General features: G+C 46.2%; 1 protein-coding gene across 1 annotated transcript; it reads right to left on the bottom strand.

The window, feature by feature from the left end:
• Positions 1–3,044: 3,044 nt before the first annotated feature.
• On the bottom strand, positions 3,045–19,766 carry DHX30 (DExH-box helicase 30). Its single transcript, XM_044682991.1, has 19 exons — positions 19,526–19,766; positions 16,511–16,641; positions 15,568–15,678; positions 13,446–13,747; positions 12,350–12,470; positions 10,575–10,724; positions 9,259–9,411; positions 7,886–8,716; positions 7,476–7,551; positions 7,056–7,160; positions 6,524–6,699; positions 5,394–5,600; positions 5,191–5,272; positions 4,806–4,999; positions 4,497–4,656; positions 4,078–4,235; positions 3,779–3,882; positions 3,533–3,672; positions 3,045–3,381 (listed from the first exon to the last, which is right to left on the bottom strand). The coding sequence occupies exons 1-19, from the start codon at positions 19,764–19,766 to the stop codon at positions 3,128–3,130; spliced, it is 3,696 nt and encodes a 1,231-aa protein (XP_044538926.1). The 3' UTR covers positions 3,045–3,127.
• Positions 19,767–20,496: the final 730 nt, after the last annotated feature.

The following is a 20,496-nucleotide window of genomic DNA, read 5'->3' as shown; positions in this document are numbered from 1 at the left end:
CCCAGTTCTGCCTCATAGGAGGGGACGAGAGCCATCCATTTACGGGCCCATGTACTCCTTCGTGAGAGCTGAACCTTGCCCCCCCCCTGAGAAATGCTCTCCTTAGTAGTGGTAGTTTGTCATGCCACACTTTGAACATTATCTCTTACTTTCCCACGTTTAAGGGCATCAGGGAGCAGACTGGGGGAGATGGAGGAGAGGGGAAGACTCTTCTCCCCACTCCCCACCCCCCTTCCCATTTCTGGCCAAGCACAGGAGCAGAGGGGTGGAGAGTAAGGGCCACCTGAACAAACGCCAGGGACTGCGCTTGCCCTTAAACCTCTCTCCCCCACACTCTAGGACAATGCCTGTTGACTGATGGACAGTGAGGTTCAGAGAGGTCCCATTTGGGTAGCTTTCTCCAGATGGAACACTGTGTCCTTCATTCTAGCCCAGTTCAGTTACTTGGGCTTGGTCTGGGAACATGGTCCACAGAAAGGGGATGATGGTGTGATGTGCTTTGGGAAAGTCTCAGGCTCAGTGCAGGGGAGATTCCCCATCCTACTAGTTTGCTTGTGGTTATTATTGTTGCTGTCCTTCATAGCTGTTATGTGGCACTCTCTTGAGTGACCTTGTGATTTTGACTATTGTAAAGATTTGAAATAATTACATAAATAAAGCTTCTCGGTGTTCTAACCTGGGGACCTGGTGACTTTTATTTCTGCTTCCACACAACTCATTTTCTCTCCAGTTGAATGAGGATACAGCATCCCTCCCCTTTTTTTGGCTTTTTGTAGGACAACTCATTTCACCTCTATTGATTCCCTAACCTACTAAAGGGGATTCGCTTGTCTTCTTTGCCCATTCATTATCAAGTGTGGAGATAAGAGATTTGAAAGAAGAGAATTATCTACTCCTTCTCCTCCTTCAACCCAAAATCTAGTCTGGAGCAGAAGGCAAGGATTCTGTCCTACTTCCCATGGAATGGCCCCTTTATTTGCATGTTTCCCAAAGAAGGGAAAGTGGGGTGAAAACCTAGAGGGTTTGTGCTGCTCTTAAGGTAGAGCCTCTCTTAGGTGGGGTTAGTGATAAATGTGTATTGATAGGGGGTTAGAGAAAGCAGTTGACCTTTCTGAAGTCCTGCTCCTAGGAAGGTATTTTTTTTTTTAAACCCTTAACTTTCGGTGTATTGTCTCATAGGTGGAAGAGTGGTAAGGGTGGGCAATGGGGGTCAAGTGACTTGCCCAGGGTCACACAGCTGGGAAGTGGCTGAGGTCGGATTTGAACCTAGGACCTCCTGTCTCTAGGCCTGACTCTCAATCCACTGAGCTACCCAGCTGCCCCCACCTAGGAAGGTATTTTAAGAGAATGGGTCTAAGAATTTTCCAGAACCAACCCAACTCTTCCCATCTCAGTTCTCGAGGAATTTGGAGTCATCCATCAGGAATCAAGAGAAACCCTCCTTAACGGAGTCATTTAGCCCTTCCCTCCATTCTTTAAAAGCTGAGGTACCCAAGGCCACTTATGCTAGGGTGAACAGAGCAGCTCTAAAGGAAGTGAATACCAGAGGACCTAGTAGGCTGAGAAAATTAGGAGGCAGCATGATGGACAAAACACACACACACAAAAAAAACAAACCACTGGATGTGGAGTCAAGAGACCTATGTTCAAATCCTGTCATGCTGCAGTGACAAGCTCTTTAGTTTCACATTTATAAAACAGAAGAGTTGGGCTAGATCCATCATCTCTTGACAGCTCTACATGAGGCAAAACAAGAAAGTCTTCCTTTGGTCGTAATTTGTAATTTACAAAGAGCTTGTTTTCCTATTTTTCAGATGAACCCAAAATTCAGAGGAAGTGCCCCACCAGTCATGGTATTAAGTCAGGCATTCCTATTAAGAAAGAAAACCCTTCACGTATGCAACACTTTACAAAGATACAAAACAGCATGATTTGCTTACATTCTCATACAAAAAGTGGGATATAAAACCAAATCTCTATTCCAAATGCAAAGAACTTTTCTGTCCTTTGCCTTGGGGATTCAGATCTAAAGGTTAAAACTTCCCTGACCAAAAAGTTACTTTTTATTGTATAATAGCAGCAGTCAACCCATTTTGTACAGCTGGTAAGCTAAGAATGTTATTTTTAAATTTTTTTATAGCTCATGTTCTAAACAAAACAGGCCAAAGTCTGAAGGATAAAAGTCTTTAGATTGACTCTCAAGGTCTTCCAAATCCTAAATCCAATATGCTTTTTTTAGCTTTGTTTTACAACTCTTTCACATTTGATGTTTCTAAAGAATTGGGACTATTAGCTTTTACCCAACTTCAGGAAATCCTATTCCTTTGATGTTCAACCCAGGTTTCCCTACTTTTTGATTCCCTGATCTTAACAGCTTGGCCTTAAAACTTCTTTTATAACCTATGTGTGTGTGTGTGTGTGTGGGGGGGGTTTGCTTCCCTTTGTTACACACATCACCACCCTGAGCAGAATAGAAGTTCCTCAAGGTGGGGAACTGTGTCTGTATAAAATATTTAACGATGATTGGATTGAGAAAAAAAAAAAATCAAGAAATGTCTGTCCATAGAAGATACAGTCATCAATGCTGACTCGGAAAATAAAAATAATCCTACTACTTTAATTCCAAAAAGGCACTTTCAAAATGGGTATTATTTCAGAGGTCCTTTTCAACTCTAAAATTAGTCTGTTTTTACTTGAATTTCATAACATTTGTAGATGGAGACCAGTTTTTAAGTTGACTTGCCCTGCATCACATGTTAGCACACAGCAAATCTTCTGACTTGTGTTCCAGGGTTCATGTGACCTGGTGCAGCTCCTAGCTTTAGTACTCTTTAGATCAGGTAGGGCTTTATCAGGGCAAAGAGAGGTGCATAAGGCAAAGTATTGCATTGTAAAGAGAAGGATCCCAATTGTCTAGAGAAGAATACTGCTTCAGAATCAATAGGAAAGAAGCCATATGGATCTTGAGGTTAGAATTTTTTACACCCTAAAAAAAGGTTGTGGGACAGAAGCAAGTGCCAAAGTTATAAAATGTACACAGTGCATTCACAAGGGATAAATAGAACTTTATTTAAATAAACATTTGCGCTCTGTACATAGCCCCAGGGACGGGGAATGGGGAAGGGGCTCAGTCATCAGCGGTTTTACGAACATCGAAGCTACCGCAAGGCCCACGCAGCAGCTCCACGAGCAAGGCCAGCAACTGGCTGTGCTCCTGCTGCACATCTGGCGGCAGGGCGGGCAACTCACAGCGGAGGCTCCGCTCTACCATTCGGCCTAGGGCCCGGCGAAGCTCCCGTAGCAGCCGAACAGTATGTGAATCACCCTCTAGCCGTAGGAGATCACTGTCACTCAGGGAGATGGTGGCACGTCGCCCATCATCTGGGTTGAGGGAAGGAAGAAAAGGTTTATCAGTCATGATGGCTAGAACCATATCTGAGGGGACTAGAAGAGAATTTCAAAGTAAGAGTCAAGAAGAGATCACCTGTTCCTCAAAGGAAGGGTAATGGGCCTGAGGGAGCTAGGAACTCACCTCTGATATGGACGTCTCCATCGGTCAGCAGCAGCACAGCCAGGGGGTGGACCTGGGAGGAGTCTCGCACAAAGACACTGCCATTGGACTTAACAGCCATGAAATATGTTAGCCAACGGCTACGCAGCCGAGTGGCCTCCCTAGAGGGAGAAAAAAAACAGGGTTGTCAGGAGGGTTAATCCCTTTGCTTGGAACTTTCCTTCTCTTTGTTTCTTCAATACCTGTGGCCTTCACTCCTCTGCTCACCTGTTAATGGTTGACTTGTGCAGCAGGATATTGCCGGCTTTGGTCCGGTAGGTGACACTATTGGGCTTGAACTTCCCTTGCCGGGTCACCTTGCCCTGCCTCACCTTTGGGGGGCACAAAGGAGATGGATGAAAGAAAAAGGGGTGTCTAAACAGGAGAGTCAGAACCTTTGGTAGGGCAGGTAATTTCAATCTGCTAAGGGTTCTGAAAAGGTTTTCTCACATACGCTGAATCCAAGAGTCATGCCATGCCTTGTTCCCCATTCCCCCTTTCCCCAACCAAAGTGAATCGCAAGATACCTGGATGAGGTTGGGGTAAAGCCCAGCCATTAGCACCCCTTTCACCAGTTCTTCCTCCTCACTGTATTGGTTGCATTGGGCGGAGGGCAGGGTGCAGTCTGATGGTTTCCCCACCAGGAAGGCCTCATAAATGTTCTCTGAGAACTGTTTGATGAGGCCTAAGAAAAGAAAATTGGATGCAAGAGGAAAGAGCAGAGTCTGAGAGGGCCCCACAATCACTTAGGAAGCCTTATATTGCTTGGGTGTGTACATATGGGTGGAACAGAAGAGGAAGGTGAGGAGCTCTAGATGTAATGCAGGCTAAGAACAGCTAATGGTGCCATGATAAAGAACTGTGGACTCAACATCAGGGCCAGGTAAGGGGCCTGCCCTGAAAAACTCCGCATAGGGGAAGGGAAGAAAGTGGGGCCAGTGCTCACCATGGATAAAACGCAGGCTGGGAGCATAAAGTAGGTTCTCCTCCAGGTAGTTCTCACGAGAACTACGATCCTGCCAGCGCAGCACCTCCTCCCAACCAGCCACAGCCCGCACAAAAGCCAGGTGGTCACTTCCACTATCGTGGCTCAATAGTGCCTTCACCTGGGAAGAAACACGAGGATAAACAATCCAGTGGCACCTATCAGGTGCCTGTTGCTAATTAATCTTGCAGGAGCTGTGGAACCACCCCAAAGAATGGAAGGAGAAGACACTAAAAAAGGCCTGAGACGATGGAAGGGGAAGAGTCTGACCTTGTCCACCTCAGCACGGTTCTGCAAGCTACTGCTGAAGGGGTCTCGGGTGAGACAGGAGACAACAACTAGCAGAGGATGTAGGCAGCGGAAGATGGCTGCCAGGACGATGGCCTTGGCGAGCCGAGGGTCCGTGGAGATATGGGCGAGGCGCTGGCCCAGCGTGGTCAGGAATTCCCGCTGGTCCAGCACACCTGCAACACTCTTTCTGTCATAGTGACCCCAAGAGGCCCAGGCCCTTTCCTCTGCCCAAGAAGTAGAGGACCCCAACCCTGTGCATGCCAGCCCACTCTACGCCCACACTTCTCCCTCACCCAGGGAAGTTGAGGGCTACCCTCCCGGAGCCCACAGGGTCAGCCCATCCCAGAGCTGCACCTCCACTGACCAATCTCTTGCAGAAGGATCACAGCCTCATCTACAGCCTTGATGTCAGGGCTATCCACAGCTTTGGATAGGAATTCGACGGCCTACAATAGAAGGCCCATCCCCATGATGAGGCTCTGGGTCCTGCCCCCCACAACCAAGGGAGGAACACGCATCCAAAGCCCTCCTTGGCTCCCTTCACACCCTTACCCTTCAGAGCCCTACCGTCTTCTCAGGCATATGGATCTTCGCTTGCAACACCAAGTTCTCTAGGGGGGTGCGCAGAATTTCAGGCACCTGAAAAGGTGCCATTTTCTCCAGCCTGCTTCGAGGAAACAGGTGGTAGGCAAAGCCTGACTGGCACCGCCCAGCCCGTCCTCGGCGCTGGATCACATTTGCCCTTGACACCCACACTGTTTCTAGGCAGGACACCTATGAGAAGAACAGTATGAGGGAGAAGTGGTGAGGAAAAGAAGGCTGCTTCTTTCCAGGAAGTTTCCCACCAGAAAACATGCTGGATTCTGGGACTGAAGGAAAAATTACTAGGCTAATGCTATGCCTCTGTCCACAAGTAGACTGGAATTTCATCTCAAAATGTCACAATCTCTATTTTCTCTTTAGGACTCAATATAATAGAGGTCTGGGAGAGGAAGGACAATAGATACTCTGGTTTAGGGGAAACCAAAGTAGTTCCCCTTACCTCTAATTCCCAGCAGAAGAATGAAAGGTAGAGAATCAGTTATCTGGTTTACTTCCCCATAGCTATCACCCATCCTCACTCTTTTCCTGATCAGTATGAATAGTTCCACAGAAAGCTTTATTTGTTTACAGTTCTGTGCTTTTCAAAGGGCTTAATCACCCATTATCTCATATAATCTTCAACAGCCCCATAAATTAGGCAGGCTGAGGGTTACCTCCTTTCAGCAGATTAAGGAATTGGTCCAGAGAGGCAGTGGAGTTTAAATGTAGAGTGCTGGACTGGGATTCAGGAAACCAAAAATTATGCCTCATACTTTATGCACTATATGGTCACTCAAGTCATTTAACCTCCTAATTAAAGCCTAAACTTGTAAGCTATAAAAACGTGGTAACATAGAAAGATTAGCACTCTTCTACATAACAGGATACTCCTGAGGAAAGCATTTTGTAAAACGAAGCATTACAGAAATATTTCATCTATTCTCTATCAAACAGGTTTAATGTTGAAGTCAGGCTAGAAGGTAGGCCTTCCAGCTCAAATTCCAGGCCTCTCCATTACACCCTACTGGGAGTGTACTCAGAGTCTCACAGCTAATACTACAAGCAATCAGTGGAACTGGGAAATGGCAAGAGCAGTGGGCCTCTGGAGGAAATACCTTGGTCTTAAGGTCATAGCGCTCCTCCTTGTGCAGGCCACTGTCCACCACATGTACTATGTCGTTGACCGTGATGGATGTTTCAGCAATGTTGGTGGCCAAGACAATCTTGCGCACCCCTGTTGGGGGCTGCTGGAAAATTGCCTTCTGGTCCATCATGGGGATGTTGGAGTGCACTGTTTGAGTTGTGGGGGGGTAGGGGGAAATAGCACGCAAGCGCGCACGCACACAGTCACCTTCCCCACCCCCTACCCCTATCCCTACCCCCACCACTTCCACAGGAATATCAAAGAGTAGAGCATTCCCCAGGCCATAAAATTCTCCCACAGGGCAGAACCCTAGATTTGTCCCTCTCCAAATTGACAATCAGCTTTTGTCCACTTTGCCTGGGCTTGTGACTGACTTTTTGTGAAATGGAAACATAGGTAAGCCATTACCCACTTTTACCTCAAGATGGAGCTGCTTTCCAGGCCTCCCCCCAAACCAAAAGGCCATCCCCCTTCCTCTTCCCTGCCCCCAAAGTCCAGCTCACCTGGCAAGATCAGGTACTTGCTTTCATAGGAGCCCAAGGCCTCCTGCAGGCGCTGCTGTACTCCTTTGATCTCCTGCCAGCCAGGCAGGAAACACAGAATCCCACCTGAAAACCAGCCCCAGCAAACCTGATCACTTGGGGGTCAACCCTGAAGGGGAAGGGAGGCAGGGGTGGGAGGATGGAGGTGGTGGCATTTTCCTTCAGAATTCCCTCCTATTTTGCTTCTGGTCAAGAAATCTGGGTTTTGGGGTAGGATTAAAGCTGAATGGGACAGTCCTCAGTAGTCACTCTACCCCCATTCTTTCCACTTCTATTCATATAATGGTGCTCCTCCATGGACGCCCAAGGCCCCTGCCCAAGCAGCCTGAATCTGGGTGAGAAAAACCCGCTCTAGGCATTCTAAGCCAAAAAGGCACTTACCTGGGTCTCCCCGGGCATCAATATGCAAAACCAGATCAGTCATGAGGTCCAAATCCAGGGCGCACTCATCCTCAGACTATGGCCAGGGGTAAAGGGGAACAAGAAGAGTTGGAAACAGTGGCCTAGGTTGAGGCATCTGAAGTGAACAGTACCCCAGGACCCTCTCCAAGATCATACGGCACTCCAGCCCAATCCAGCTGGGCTGACCAGCTGATAGGGGAACCCCAGGGTCACGCCAAGGGTTCATGGGTGCCCAAGAATGGGTAGACTAGGGAATGGCAGGAAGAGAACAAGCATCATCATTATAAGCAGAGGGAAAAACCAGAGCCAACTCTGTAAGGTAGCTGGGAGGCAAGAGATGCAACAAAGGTAGAAGTGAAGCTGTGGCTGCTGCCACCCATCCTCCTTACCTCATGATGCCGGTGCCGGTGCTGGTGCTTGCCCAATTTGGCCAAGATGTCTTCTAGGTAGTGCTCCTTCACTGGGTACATGAAGCCAGGCACCTTGATGACTGGGCAGCCACCAAAGTATCGAGCAAAGCGCTCATTGTCACCTGTGGCACTCATTAGCACTAGCCGCAGAGCTGGGTTCAACCGCTGCAGCCCCTTCAGCAGGATCAGCAGAAAGTCTGTATTGACATCTCGTTCATGTACTTCATCTACAATGACATGGCTCACGCCCTCAAGGCTGGGGTTGCTCTGCAACTTCCGCAGAAGGATGCCCACAGTGCAGAAGAGCAGGGCTCCTCCCCGGGCCGGTGGCTTACTCTCCAGTCGTACCTGGAATCCTACATTTCGTCGCAGGGAGGGTCCCAGTTCATGGCTAACACGCTGGGCCACAGATACAGCTGAAATGCGGCGGGGCTGGGTGATGATCACATTACACCGGGCCCCGCGGCCCTCCGTCACATAACGTTCCAGCAGCAACTGTGGTATCCGTGTTGTCTTGCCACAGCCTGTGTCCCCTGAGATCACAACCACAGGGTGCTGCTCTATTGCTGACAAGATGGTATCCCGGTGTGGGTCCACAGGAAGCTGATGAGTCTCCTGCCAGGAAGGCCCACGCCGCCGCCACAACTCCAACAGCCCCTGGCTTAGCCGCAGCTCCTCTCCCTCCGACAGAGGAATGTAAGGCTTCCCTGTGATAGGGTCACTCAGGGGCCCCGTGTCCTTGCTCAAGTGCAAGGGATCCTCATTCTGCAGCCTAGGCTCCGGGGAGATCCAAGGATTTTCCACGGGGTACTGGAGAGGGCCAGCAACACAGTGAGGGATGTTCCCTTATTCCATCTCTATAGCCTCAAGAAGAGGAAGGCCCAGAATGCCCCGGGGGCCCTGGAATCCCCAGTTGGCTGAGCCGACTGCAGGGCTCACCCAGCCTTTCTAAGCCTGCAGGAACCTTAAGAAGGATCCACTCAATTCCAGTTAGCTGGAATTCAAAGGGCCAAGTTTTGGGATAGGGGATTGAATTCTGATGTGAGTGAAGAGAAAGCAAAGGGCTGAGCTTGGGACAGGGTTGAATTCTGAGATGGGGAAGGGAAAGGGAAGGAGTTAATACCATGTAGACATAGGATATCACCAGGTTTTGAAGTCTGGTATAGGTAAAGGAAAAGATGAAACAAAACATCACAGATGCCTAGGACAGTACCAGATGGAGTCATGCAACTGACCTAGGGATGAAATCATTCCTAAGCCAAACATGCTGACCTGAACAGGAGGTACTGTTGGGACTTTGGCTCCTACTTAGGTCCCTGTTTGTGCCCACCCCAACTCTTTGCCTTACTTACATGGTTCAGATAGTTCTCCATCTTTCGTAGAATGGGCTCTGGCACTTGGATGGTGCAGGGCCGACGCTGTGTCTCGCCTAGTTCTCGCAAAGAGGCCAGGTTGTACATGGCATGAGTCAGTGGTTCATTGTTCCTATCCACTAGGCCCAGGCTCTATGAAGAGAACGTAAGTCAGGCCCCTTCAGAAGGATGGCCCAGGCACATAGAAATCACATTCCAAAGAAAAAGATTCCTACAATGGAGAGGAAAGGAGGTGGGGAACAGGAACTTTTTTCTCATATGTCATAGAGCAGAAAAGAATCTTAAAAGTCTTCTTGGCCATTTCCTCCATTTTACAGATGAGTATTGAAGTTCAGAGGTTGGAGTGGCTTGCCTAAGGCTAGAGAGGAAGCAAGGAGTAGAGCCAGAATTCAAACTCAAATCCAGGGCTCTTTCCATTGTACCACACTGCCTCCTGAGCTGGCTCACGGACTCTAGAACAGACATAAGAGCACTGCCTTCTCTAATAAGGCAGTTTTCCACATTAGATGAGGCAAAAATCTCACCTCAGTTTACTCATTAGTGAAATGGGAGGTGAAAGGTGGGGAAAGGAATAAGACTATAAGGCATACTTGGTTCCCTCTAGCTTAAAATAAATGGGCATTTTTAACAAAACCACTTTATGTTAATTGGACATTCAAATCCCTCCACTTGGAGCTTCTTCTCTTTACCTATCCAAGTTCATTTCCCACTGCTTATGTGTAACAATTCCAAAGCATACTAAGAGTCTCTGGGCGGCACCTCCCCACCTCCTCTCAAATCCTATTCCTCCTTCTTTCCCATTCAAGTTAAACCCTATAGTTTCATGAAGGTGCTCCAATCATTGCAGCTCAATGACCTAGTCTGTGCCACACCACTTAGAATTTGGCCATTACACTCTTGAGTTGCTTTTGACCCATATGTTTATATTTTATCTGTACAACTAAACAACCATATGCTCCCTGAAAGCAAAAATGGTGTGCTTATGCTTCTATGTCTCTCTCATAGCACCTGGACAAGGCACACAGTCAACACAATTAAGCCCTATTCAACGAGAACAGAAGGAAAGAAATAGGGAATGTCTGGATGGGTCTTAACATAGAGCAATATTGGAAGTCTCTACATTAAAAAATGCTTCCCTTAGAAATCAGGGATGGGTATAATTAATTAGTAACAGCAACAAGTGGACTAAGCCTTGGTGGCTATCAGGGATCACCATTTCCAGAAACATCCCTAGGCTGGAGGCCTCTGAATGCCATCCCATCCTTTGAGTCTCAATCTAATTTGGCTGGGCTCACCTTCAACTTCTTGCAGGCCAGGGCCGCTGCTTTATTTTCTGCCTCTGCTTTGCGACGCCCCTTGGCAACAAAAGTCATGGGACAGGGCCAGAGCAGGGTTAGAGTAGAGAGCTTTGTCTTGGTACCCACAGTGTGGAATTGCATGAGGTTCTGAAAGGATATAAGGAAAATGGCTTATTAAGAAACAGCTTAAGAAGAGATCCACATCAACAGATAAGGTGGTACTTCAGGGACTATGATGCTATAGCCAGGGCTAGAGTAACCCCCTTCTTCCAAAAGATGCCCACATATCAATAATGGTAAAAAAAATATAACAGTTGCTTTAGAGCTGTAATGTTGGTACCAACAGAAAGCTGCAAGGCAATTGGTGATTCTGAAAAATCAGGTTATATCTTTTAGTAGAAGGGGAGTAGAAATATCAACCAAAGGCAGACCTAACATAAGCTTGTGAGGACTTCACTTTCCATGGCAGGATAAAGGTAATAGAAATAGCAACAAAAAATCACAATTGTCCCCCAGGCACAGCATAGGGATGGGAAGGTACCAGGCAATGGAAATGCATGCTCTTCCTCCTTCATGGCAAAAGATTCTGAAGCTTTTTCCTTGGGCATAAGGCAAGGAATTACTGCCATTCCTGAGCCATGTCAGGTTAGACTAAGAGGATCCACAGCAGACTCAGGAGAGAAGCCCTTGGGTAGACAGTGTTCCAAACTCCTGGATACTATCCTCTCCAGTCCCAGACCTTATTAACACTTATCCTGCTTAAGTCTCTTCATTCTCTAAATCTTAAAACTAGAAAGGTCCCTAGAGACCTTCAAACATACCTGGATTCCTCCCTAACTTATCTCCTCCCTCTTTTCTAAGCCATTTTCCCCTCCTATTTTTCACTTTCATGAAACTCCCATATTTGTACTTCTCTATAAAATCTATCTTAAAACTCCATATCAGAACCACCTAAACATACTGGCAGCCTGAAAGTTGGATAGCAAGACCTGCCTTTTCTGTCCCTAGTCCTCTTGCTGGGATATTGTGAGCCTGAAATAGGAGGCAAGCCTAATGTAGAGAATAGATTTTAGAATCCTCACTGGCAATCTTCCTAGGATAGACACAGCTGCTATATATTTTATATACAGTCCAGTTTATATCACTCCCTTACAAGTCTTCCTAATGCCCAGTGATAAATATCTGACCTTCTCAGTTTGGCATCCAGTCCTATCCATAATCTGATTCTATCCAGTCTTCCCAGTTTTATCTCACACTATTTCCCCTTGCAGACAAACTGGGTTTCTCACTGTCCAAAAACATATTCTAGGATTTTCCACTCTCCCGCCTCTTCTCATGACACTCCACACATCTTGCAAGATTATCACCCCCCTCCTTCCTATCTTCTGAAACCCAATTGTTCAAGACCTAGTTTGAATTTCTTCCTTCAGGAATCAATGATCTTTCCTCAAAACTCATAGAACTTGTACTTCTTGTGACTGCAAGTTATTTTTCATATCTTACTACTAATCTGAAAATTCCATGAGGAAATAAGGCCTGTGTGTTTATTATCTTTTTATTTCCCCCAAGTGCGGAGCACAACACTGTACATTATTAGTGTTTTTTAAGTATTGAATGAAATCTCTACCTCATCCACGTAGTTAGTGGAAACCAGACAGTCTCTCCACACAAATCTTTTCACATACTAACATCAAAGTATCATTCCCATTCCAAGAATTCTTCAAGCCGCTTAATGAATTCCTCCCCCTGGTATGTAGGTGATCTCTACTTACCTTGGCGGTGGAGGACGAGGTTGCAATCTGGATCACCTTGGCCAGAAGGTTCTTGGGAAGCGGGAACTGAGTAAGTGCTCGGACAGCACTGTCGTCATCTGTCATCTCAAAGGAGCCCCCTCTGGGATACCCAAGAATCTAGGTGAAGGACAGGCTCCACCCCTTGTGCTATAATCTAGGGCACTAGGATAATGGAATGATTTGGGGATGGGAGGCACTGTGAGGACCAGAAATGAGATTGGGGCCAGCACTGCCTGAATTCCGAACTTCAAACAGATGTTTCTTTCTGTGAATGCTGCCTATGTCTATGTACAAAATATCAAGAGTGCTGCTTCAGCTTTTCCCACGGGAAATAAGGAATCCTCCCCCCTCCCCCCCCCAAGAAAGACAAGGATTCTAAAACACTGTTTAAAAGTATTTTAGGGAAGGAGCACTTTGCTACTGCATGGATTTTCTCCTTTGTGCCTCATACAATGACTGCCAAAGTCTAGTAAGAGGACAGAGACTTACAGCAGGGATACCTCTGGATCCCAAGGGTTCTAGGGTAGACCATTATCACTTCTGCTTTTCCAAGAGGGAGTCCCCACTGCTATTTAGCAAAAACCCAGTCACATTGTTTAAGATCCAGTCAGCCGTTTCTCCAAAGGCAAAAAGTAGCACTAACAATTAAGGTACAAATTAGATGATATGGAGGCAACTAGGATTCACTCAAAGCCACAAGGGGCAGAGCTCCTATCAAGTTAATAGGAAATCCCCTGGAAGCAGGGAATGAGTAAAAACCAAACACATCTGTGAAAAACATTTTGCTTTAGACCAGTAATGGCAAACCTTTTAAAGGGGGCAGGTGATGTAAGAAATGTCCTCAGGTGCCTGTGGAGAGGGGGAGGGAAGTAGCCCAGCACTGAGACCCTCTAGTTTTCTAGTAATGAACTCTGTTCTGTGCTGGGGTGCAGCACACATGCCCACAAAGAGGGCTCCGAGTCACCCCCCCCCCAACACATGTGCCATAAGTTCACCACCATGGGCTTAGACACTCCCATCCTTTCCTCAAGTACTCATGAATAGTTCTTCAGGCACTTCCCCATTAGGACTATACCTTGTGTCCCTGAGTGGAGTATGAGACTCCTGTTGGGCCATAGACAAGAAGTCAGTAACATCAATTGTCCCTTCCTCTAGCTCTTCTTCTTCCTCATCCTCTTCCTCTCGGCCCATTGAGCGGGATAGATTACTCGGCCCCATTGGCCGGATGCTCTCAGGGTTCAGCTGTCTCCAGGAGTTGGGTGGCATAGTAGGCTCTGGTCGCCACCAACTGTCAGCTGGGGAACCAAATCTGTCAGCCAGCACTCGGTATTTAGCTGCATCAAAGAGTTCATTCCGGGGTCCCAGAAGGCCCCAGCCCTATAAGGAGGAAAGCAACTGGATAAAATTATCTTTTTTTAAAAATTTTAGGATATTTTTCCATGGTTACATAATTCATGCTCTCTCCCTTTCCTCTTCCCTCCCCACGCCTGGAGCTGACAAGCAATTCCACTGGTTTATACATGTCTTATTACTCAAAACCCATTTCTATAATATTCATAAGAGTAATAATCTTTTAAAAACTACAACCCCAAATTATATACTCATACAACTGAGAGATAAATCATGTTTTTCTTTTGCTTTTCTACTCCCATAGTTCTTTCTCTAGATGTGGATAGCATTCTTTTTCATAAGTTCCACAGGATTGTTCTTGATCATTGCATTGCTATTAGTAGTAGAGTCTATTACATCTGATCATTCCACAATGTTTCACTTTCCATGTACACTGTTGTCCTGGTTCTGCTCATTTCACTCCACATCAGTTCATAGAGGTCTTTCCAGTTCTTATAGAAAGCAAGCAGTTCATCATTCCTTACAGTACATTATATCACCTTCATATACCACAATTTATTCAGCCATTCCCCAATCAAGGGACACTCCTTTGTTTTCCATTTTTTGCCATCACAAAAAGTGCAGCTAAAAATATTTTTGTACATTTAAAAACATCTCTTTGGGTTACAAAAATCCTGAAGTGGTATGGCTGGATCAAGGGACATGTAATCTTTTAAAGCCCTTTGGGCATAATTCCAAATTGCCTTCCAGAATGGCTGATTCAATTTACAACTCCACCAGCAATGCACGAGTGTCCCAATTTTGCCACATTCCTTCCAATATTTACTTTCCTTTACTGTCATATTGGCCAATCTCTAGGTGAGGTGGTACCTTAGAGTTGTTTTGATTTGTATTTCTCGAATCAGGAGGGATTTAGAATACTTTTTCATGTGATTATTGATAGTTTTGATTCTTCATCTGAAAATTGTCTATTCATAGTCCTTGATCATTTGTCAATTTGTCAATTGGGGAATGGCTTGATTTCTTGCAAATATGACTTAGTTTCTTATATAGTTGCAAAATTTAGACCTTTGTCAGAGAATTTTGTTATTACCCCCTCCCCCCCAGTTTGTTGCTTCCCTTCTAATTTTGGTTGCATTGGTTTTGTTTGTACGAAAACCTTTTAATATAATAAAGATTATTCATTTTACATCTTGTAATGTGATCTATCTCTTGCTTGGTCTTAAATTCCTTCCTTTCCCATATCTGACAGTTATACTATTTAAAGCTTACCCAATTCACTTATGATTTCCCTCTTCATATTTAAGTCATTTTGGGTAAAGTTATCTTTTAGAGGATTCATGTTCCCCAAAGAAAAGGAATCTGGCCCCTTCCCACACTGCACTGTACCCTAACCTGGTCATCCTCAGCTCAGCAATAGGCTATATCTCCAAGGTATAGTGAAAAAAATGCAAACTCTGGATCAAAAGAACCTGGATCTGGGGCTTACTACTTGTGTGATGTTGGGGATGTCACTTAACCTTACTGGGCCTCAATTTCCATATTGTTCTAAATGAGAGGTGTGGAATCACTCAATCTACTCTCCACCTGCAGCTCTGCTTCATTTCAACTCATGGAACAAGATTTCCCTGAAAATACTAGATGATTAAAACTCAATTTTTCATTTTAATCAATATAGACATTTACTGAATGCCATAAAGATGCCTTAAAAACCACGAGTTCCCAGAAGAGTTAGATCTGTAATAGGAAAAGTACCAATAGGTTGGAGAAGATGCTGAACAGGAAAAATAAGTGAGATCCAACCCTGAAAGAAGATTCCTGAAAATATGGGAGAGAGAGACCATCACCTTAAAGAGCTGGCATGCAGCAGCTGCAGCCTGCCTCTCAGCATCAATCTTCTTACTCCCATAGCCTTCCACCTCGACGCTCTTTGGCCACTTTATGTGCAGTGTGACTTTCTGTGAAGAGAGCAAAAAGGCTTAGGACACTGGCTTTTTCTGTTGTTTTCTCCCACTCTTGATCACTTTTAAGGTCTGTGAGAATTATCAGTCAACCCACACATATAGGTTGGAATTTCAGAGGTACCTCACAAAATGCAGAAATCACCACTTCTGGGAACTGAACTTAATTGAGTAATATGACACTGATGCATGAAAATGGACTGTACAAACTGTTAACACTAGCCTCCCCTTTAAAAACCAAGATATGGTCCCTTTTCTAAATGGTATTAAGACATCCATGAATTGGCACCAACATAACCATTTCTTTGGCCACAGTTTCTCTTAACTATGAAATGTGAAAAACTTAGCTTAAGCATCTCCCATAAATAAGACAATGTAGATCAAAGTGCTTAGACAAAGATAAAACATTGCACAAATGTAATATTATTAAATTAGTTCAGGACCTACATGTTTTTTGTTGTTGTTATCTGAGGGAGGTTATTTGAAAAAAAAAAACAGGCAAACATTTAGATAGATCAGAAAGCATGACCAGAGGAATCTCAAGAAATTATCTGATCTAATCTAACACAAAGTTCTAAGTCTTCCCAGTATTTCTCTTCTTCTTTTTCTCACTTATTCCAATGTAGTCTGCTTCAATGAAGACATTTATGTCCAAACACTGCAGGATAAATTAAAACAGGTCTTGGAACATTCAAAACTTTCCAGGTTTCCACCAATTTTTGGTCTACCTTGTTCATTCATTTTTTTCATTCAACAATCAGTACTTCCCTATACAATCTCAACTCTCAACCTACAGATTAGTTTGCTGCTATTCTCTGAGAGCAGTTACCTTTTTCTTTGGCCCATTTGTGTGGACATAGACCAGTTTGTCTTTTGCATGAGAGATGCCAAGGGCTCTTCCGATCACACTGTTGAGAAGGTTTTTGGGCTGTGGGAATTCTTTCAACAAATCCCTAGAAGCTAAGAAGACACAAAACAGAAAACATTACACTTGTTTTTAGCAACTCCCATTGCTTATTGTGTGCAGAGTAGTCTTTTGCTAGACCCTAGGGCCAGGGCAGATACAAAGGATGTTGGGATTAGAACCCCAGATTGAATTAAAGAATCATGGATGCCTAGGATACTTTAAAAAAAAAAAAAAAAAAAAAAAGAGGACTAGTTCTTGGCTTAAAGGGGAGACCAACCCTCCACTCTTCCCCACACTCCATAGGACTAGGTTCCTAAGAAAGGGTAACCTTATTCCTGTTTCACATGCAATCAATATTTCCTAAAATAAGAAATACTCTAAACCTAAACTCTATAGAGGGTGGTGGGCCAGGGTTCCCTCTTAGACTTATGATGAAAACTGAGGTTATGAAGCTTCTTGATAATAGTCAAAATACACTGTGAGAGGGGAAGAAAAGGCACTCAGGGGGGGGAAAAAAAAAGAGGAGACAAGGGCAATGCACAGGACCTTTATCTGAGGTTCTCTAAGCACAGATTATAGGACCCCAGATTGAACCTTTTTGCAATAATGGAAACCAATTCAGAGAGAAGAGAGGGATTTGCTCAAGGTCACACAACAAAGCAATATAATGCTAAATTCAGAGGATCATAGATTTAGAGCCAAGAGACACCTCAAAAGTCATCTAGTCTAATCCCAAAAGACTCAGAGAAGTGAACTGACTTGTCCAGGGTCATGAAGGCAGGATTTGAATCCAGGTCTTTTAATTCTAAAGCCAGTACTCTTTCCACTGCACCATGGTGCCATTTTATGAATGCTAGGTTTTAGCTCTGAAACCTAATATCCAAACTGAAAGCTAGAAGGGACCTTTTAAACATCATCTAATTCAACTCTCACAGATAAGAAAACAGAGGTCCTGAGATTAAATGACTTGCCCAAGGTAATAAGGCAAATTAATGGCAGAAAAGAGAGGACTCTGTACTTCTAGTCCATTTCTTTTTTCACTACTCTATGCTGTATATCCCATCTAAATAAGAAATACTTTCCTGGAAACAGACACTCAAGAGGCAGGCTAGATAACTTTACTGTCGACAGACGGGCAATGTGGGCCCTATTGAGGGAGGAATTGGCATGATATCTCCAGCACCAGAAAAGTAACCTTATGCCTTTGATATTCATCCTTAAGATTAGTTTCAGAGCAAAGTCATGAGGGAGGTGTTTATGGAGAGTCAATGTAAGTCAGATGTAGAGTCTGATTAAACTAGAAGTTCTTGGCTGACAACTAGCATGTAATAAACAGAAGGTAGTCTCATGAAACTCCTATGATGCCATTTTGGCCAGGTACCACTAAGATGGAAGATGGCATGAACGAAGAAGTGAGCTGACAGGTAAGTCTCCTTGGTTTTTAAGACCAATGTTTCTGAGACATGTAAATTTAACTATAAACCAGCTCTCAAGAAAAGCCTGGTGAGAGGGCAGTTAATTTATTCAAAAGTATCTGTTGAACATCTATTGTGTTCACTTTGCTAGGTACTAATGGAAATACAGAATTCAAGGTTTCTACCCTCTAGCTGTAATAGCACAGAGGCCCACAAATACTTCACTGTATATACAGCTGGCAGCAGAGTAAGAGGCCTTTTTTCCCTTGCTCAGGTCCTGAAAAGACATATACCAGAGTTCATAGGCAGCATTAGCCTTGGGAAATTACTGAACTTGGTTGGACAGAATGTCTTGATGACAGGGATTCTATCCTCACTGTTCTCCACCCCACCAAACCTCCTCAATCAGGTAAACTATCTAAAGTCCTAAGAATGAGTCATCATGGCTGTTCTCAGGAACTTTATGATAGAGATCCCAAGGGCAACTCAGATACTGTCCAAAAATTCTCACACTGGCCCAAGTATTTAACTAGCATACTATATAGAGAGAAATGATAGAGCCAAGATGGACTATGTCATCTATAACTTCAGTGGAGATGACTAGGGCTTATAACTTACCTAATATAACAAACCTTCAAACCAAGAGTATGAAGAACATTAGTTTTATGTCAATGCACCTATGAGTAGCTTAGGTGGTAGCTTATGTTGCCCATCTATCATCCAGTTTCTAATCTTCTTTATTGCTAATAACTCCTTATCCTTAGCTATCCCAATAAAAGAAGGCTCTGCAGAACTCTTCATGCCTCAATTGAGCTCCCACCATCCAGCCAGGTTCCCTGCTTTTAGTAGCTCTAGATCCACCATCAATTTGGGCATCTAATTAATACTTAAGTGCCAGACAGCCTGAATGTCACACCTCAAGTGTTAATAGGGATTTAAAAATGAAATCTTTTACAACTGATTTCTTAGTAAAGTCTCTGGCAAAAAGCACCAGGGTGACATTCTTTTATATTAATGGTCATTAACAATCTGCAAAACCCCTGGCTCTTCTTCACCCTTTTATTATGAATTCCCAGGCCAAGCTACTGCTCTCTCCCTCTGTCTCGGGCTCCCCGGGAGGCCTGGCCTGTCGTTAGGTCGCCCCTTCCTTACCCCCCTCACAGTTCCAATACCCGTCCCCTCCCCCCGCCCTCGTGTTCCTCCCGTCTGTGAACTAGTAAGCTAACCTGGCCTGGCACACAGTAGGCGCTCATTAAGGGCTAGTGGGATGGTTCGCGGGGCCCTTCTCTCTTCTCGTCCTGGTTCCTTTCCTAGAAGCTCCTCGCCTGCCCTCGACCTCACCCCCTCCTCAGGCCGCCCTGCTCCAGCCCTGCCGGGGGTGGGCCCATTCGCCGTTAGGCCGCCAGCCTCCTCCCGCCTCTCCTCACCGGTCGCTGCCCGCCCCCTCCCCCACTCCACCCAGCGGGCTCGGCGCTCTCGGCGCTCTGGGCCCTCGGCCCCACGCCCCGCTATTCCTCCTCACCGTTCACCATGCTCCCGTTCCCGGCCCCGGGCCGGGGCCCGCTGGGGGCCGGGGGCGGCTGCTGTTCGGCCGCCGCCGCCTCGATCTCGTCGAGTTCCTTGGCGCTGTCGGAGCAGGCGCGGGGGCAGCCTGACGAGAGGCCGCGCGACTGTCCCTGACGCCGGGGTGGGGGGGGCGGCAGCGGCGGCAGCCGCTGGGACACCCCGGTCACTAGAACCATGAGCCGCCGGGCGACCGCCATCTCCGTCCCATCCACCCCTGCGCAGGAGCCCGCGCCGCCTCCCCGCCTCCCCCGCGCACGCGCACGGCCGGGAGAGGCGCCGAGAGGGAGGCTGGCAGCAAGACGCAGCCAGCCGGGAGAGCCCGCGGCCGCCGCGGGAACCGAAGAGCCCCGCGCTTGGGTCCTTCAGAGCAGAGCCTGCTTTGGGAGGGATGGAAGCTCCAGTTGCCAGGGGGCAGTTAAGGACAGGGTCACTAGTGCTTTGGAAGCTAATCTAGGGTGGAGTCAGAGAGGCCGGGTGCAGCCCAGGGCCCGAAGCAGCAAAGACAACAGTAAACATCCACCACGTGCATACCCGCAGGGCCGCAGTGGACCACCCCCCACCCCCGCAGCGGCCGGGCCAGGCCCCTCCCCCCAGTTGAGGGGATAGAAGGTAACATTCCTGGAACTGGGAGGGCGTGCCGGGGGAGTCGCCGAGCCCCTAGTGACTTCACTGGGAACCTGGGGGAGGCTGCTCCAAGTTCAAAGACATGACATAGCTTTACTTCTCTCTTAACTACTCAACAGAAATGGGTGAGAAGCATCCAGGAACTGATCCGTAACTGATCTAATTCAGGTATAGAGGGACCAACCAATTCCAAAGTCTGGTCAGCCCTCCCATTCACTATACAGAGAGGATTAGGTCAACAGTACAAAACCCACACCCCAGAATGGACTGCCAGAAAACCCCTGCCCCCTAGAGTTAAGACCA

Source organism: Gracilinanus agilis, chromosome 1 (genome assembly GCF_016433145.1).
Source record: "Gracilinanus agilis isolate LMUSP501 chromosome 1, AgileGrace, whole genome shotgun sequence".
In the NCBI taxonomy this organism is placed as follows: Eukaryota; Metazoa; Chordata; class Mammalia; order Didelphimorphia; family Didelphidae; genus Gracilinanus; species Gracilinanus agilis.
Note: the sequence above shows the minus strand (reverse complement) of the source record. Positions and strands in the feature narration are given on the sequence as shown.

Excerpts from the sequence above, each read along its gene's own strand:
- DHX30 (XM_044682991.1), bottom strand. The coding sequence starts at position 19,766 with ATGGCGGTCGCCCGGCGGCTCATGGTTCTAGTGACCGGGGTGTCCCAG. Across the intron at positions 3,673-3,778 it reads CACAAGTCAACCATTAACAG|GGAGGCCACTCGGCTGCGTA; the intron begins GTGAGCAGAGGA and ends TTCTCCCTCTAG. Across the intron at positions 3,382-3,532 it reads TGGAGACGTCCATATCAGAG|ATGATGGGCGACGTGCCACC; the intron begins GTGAGTTCCTAG and ends CCCTCAACCCAG.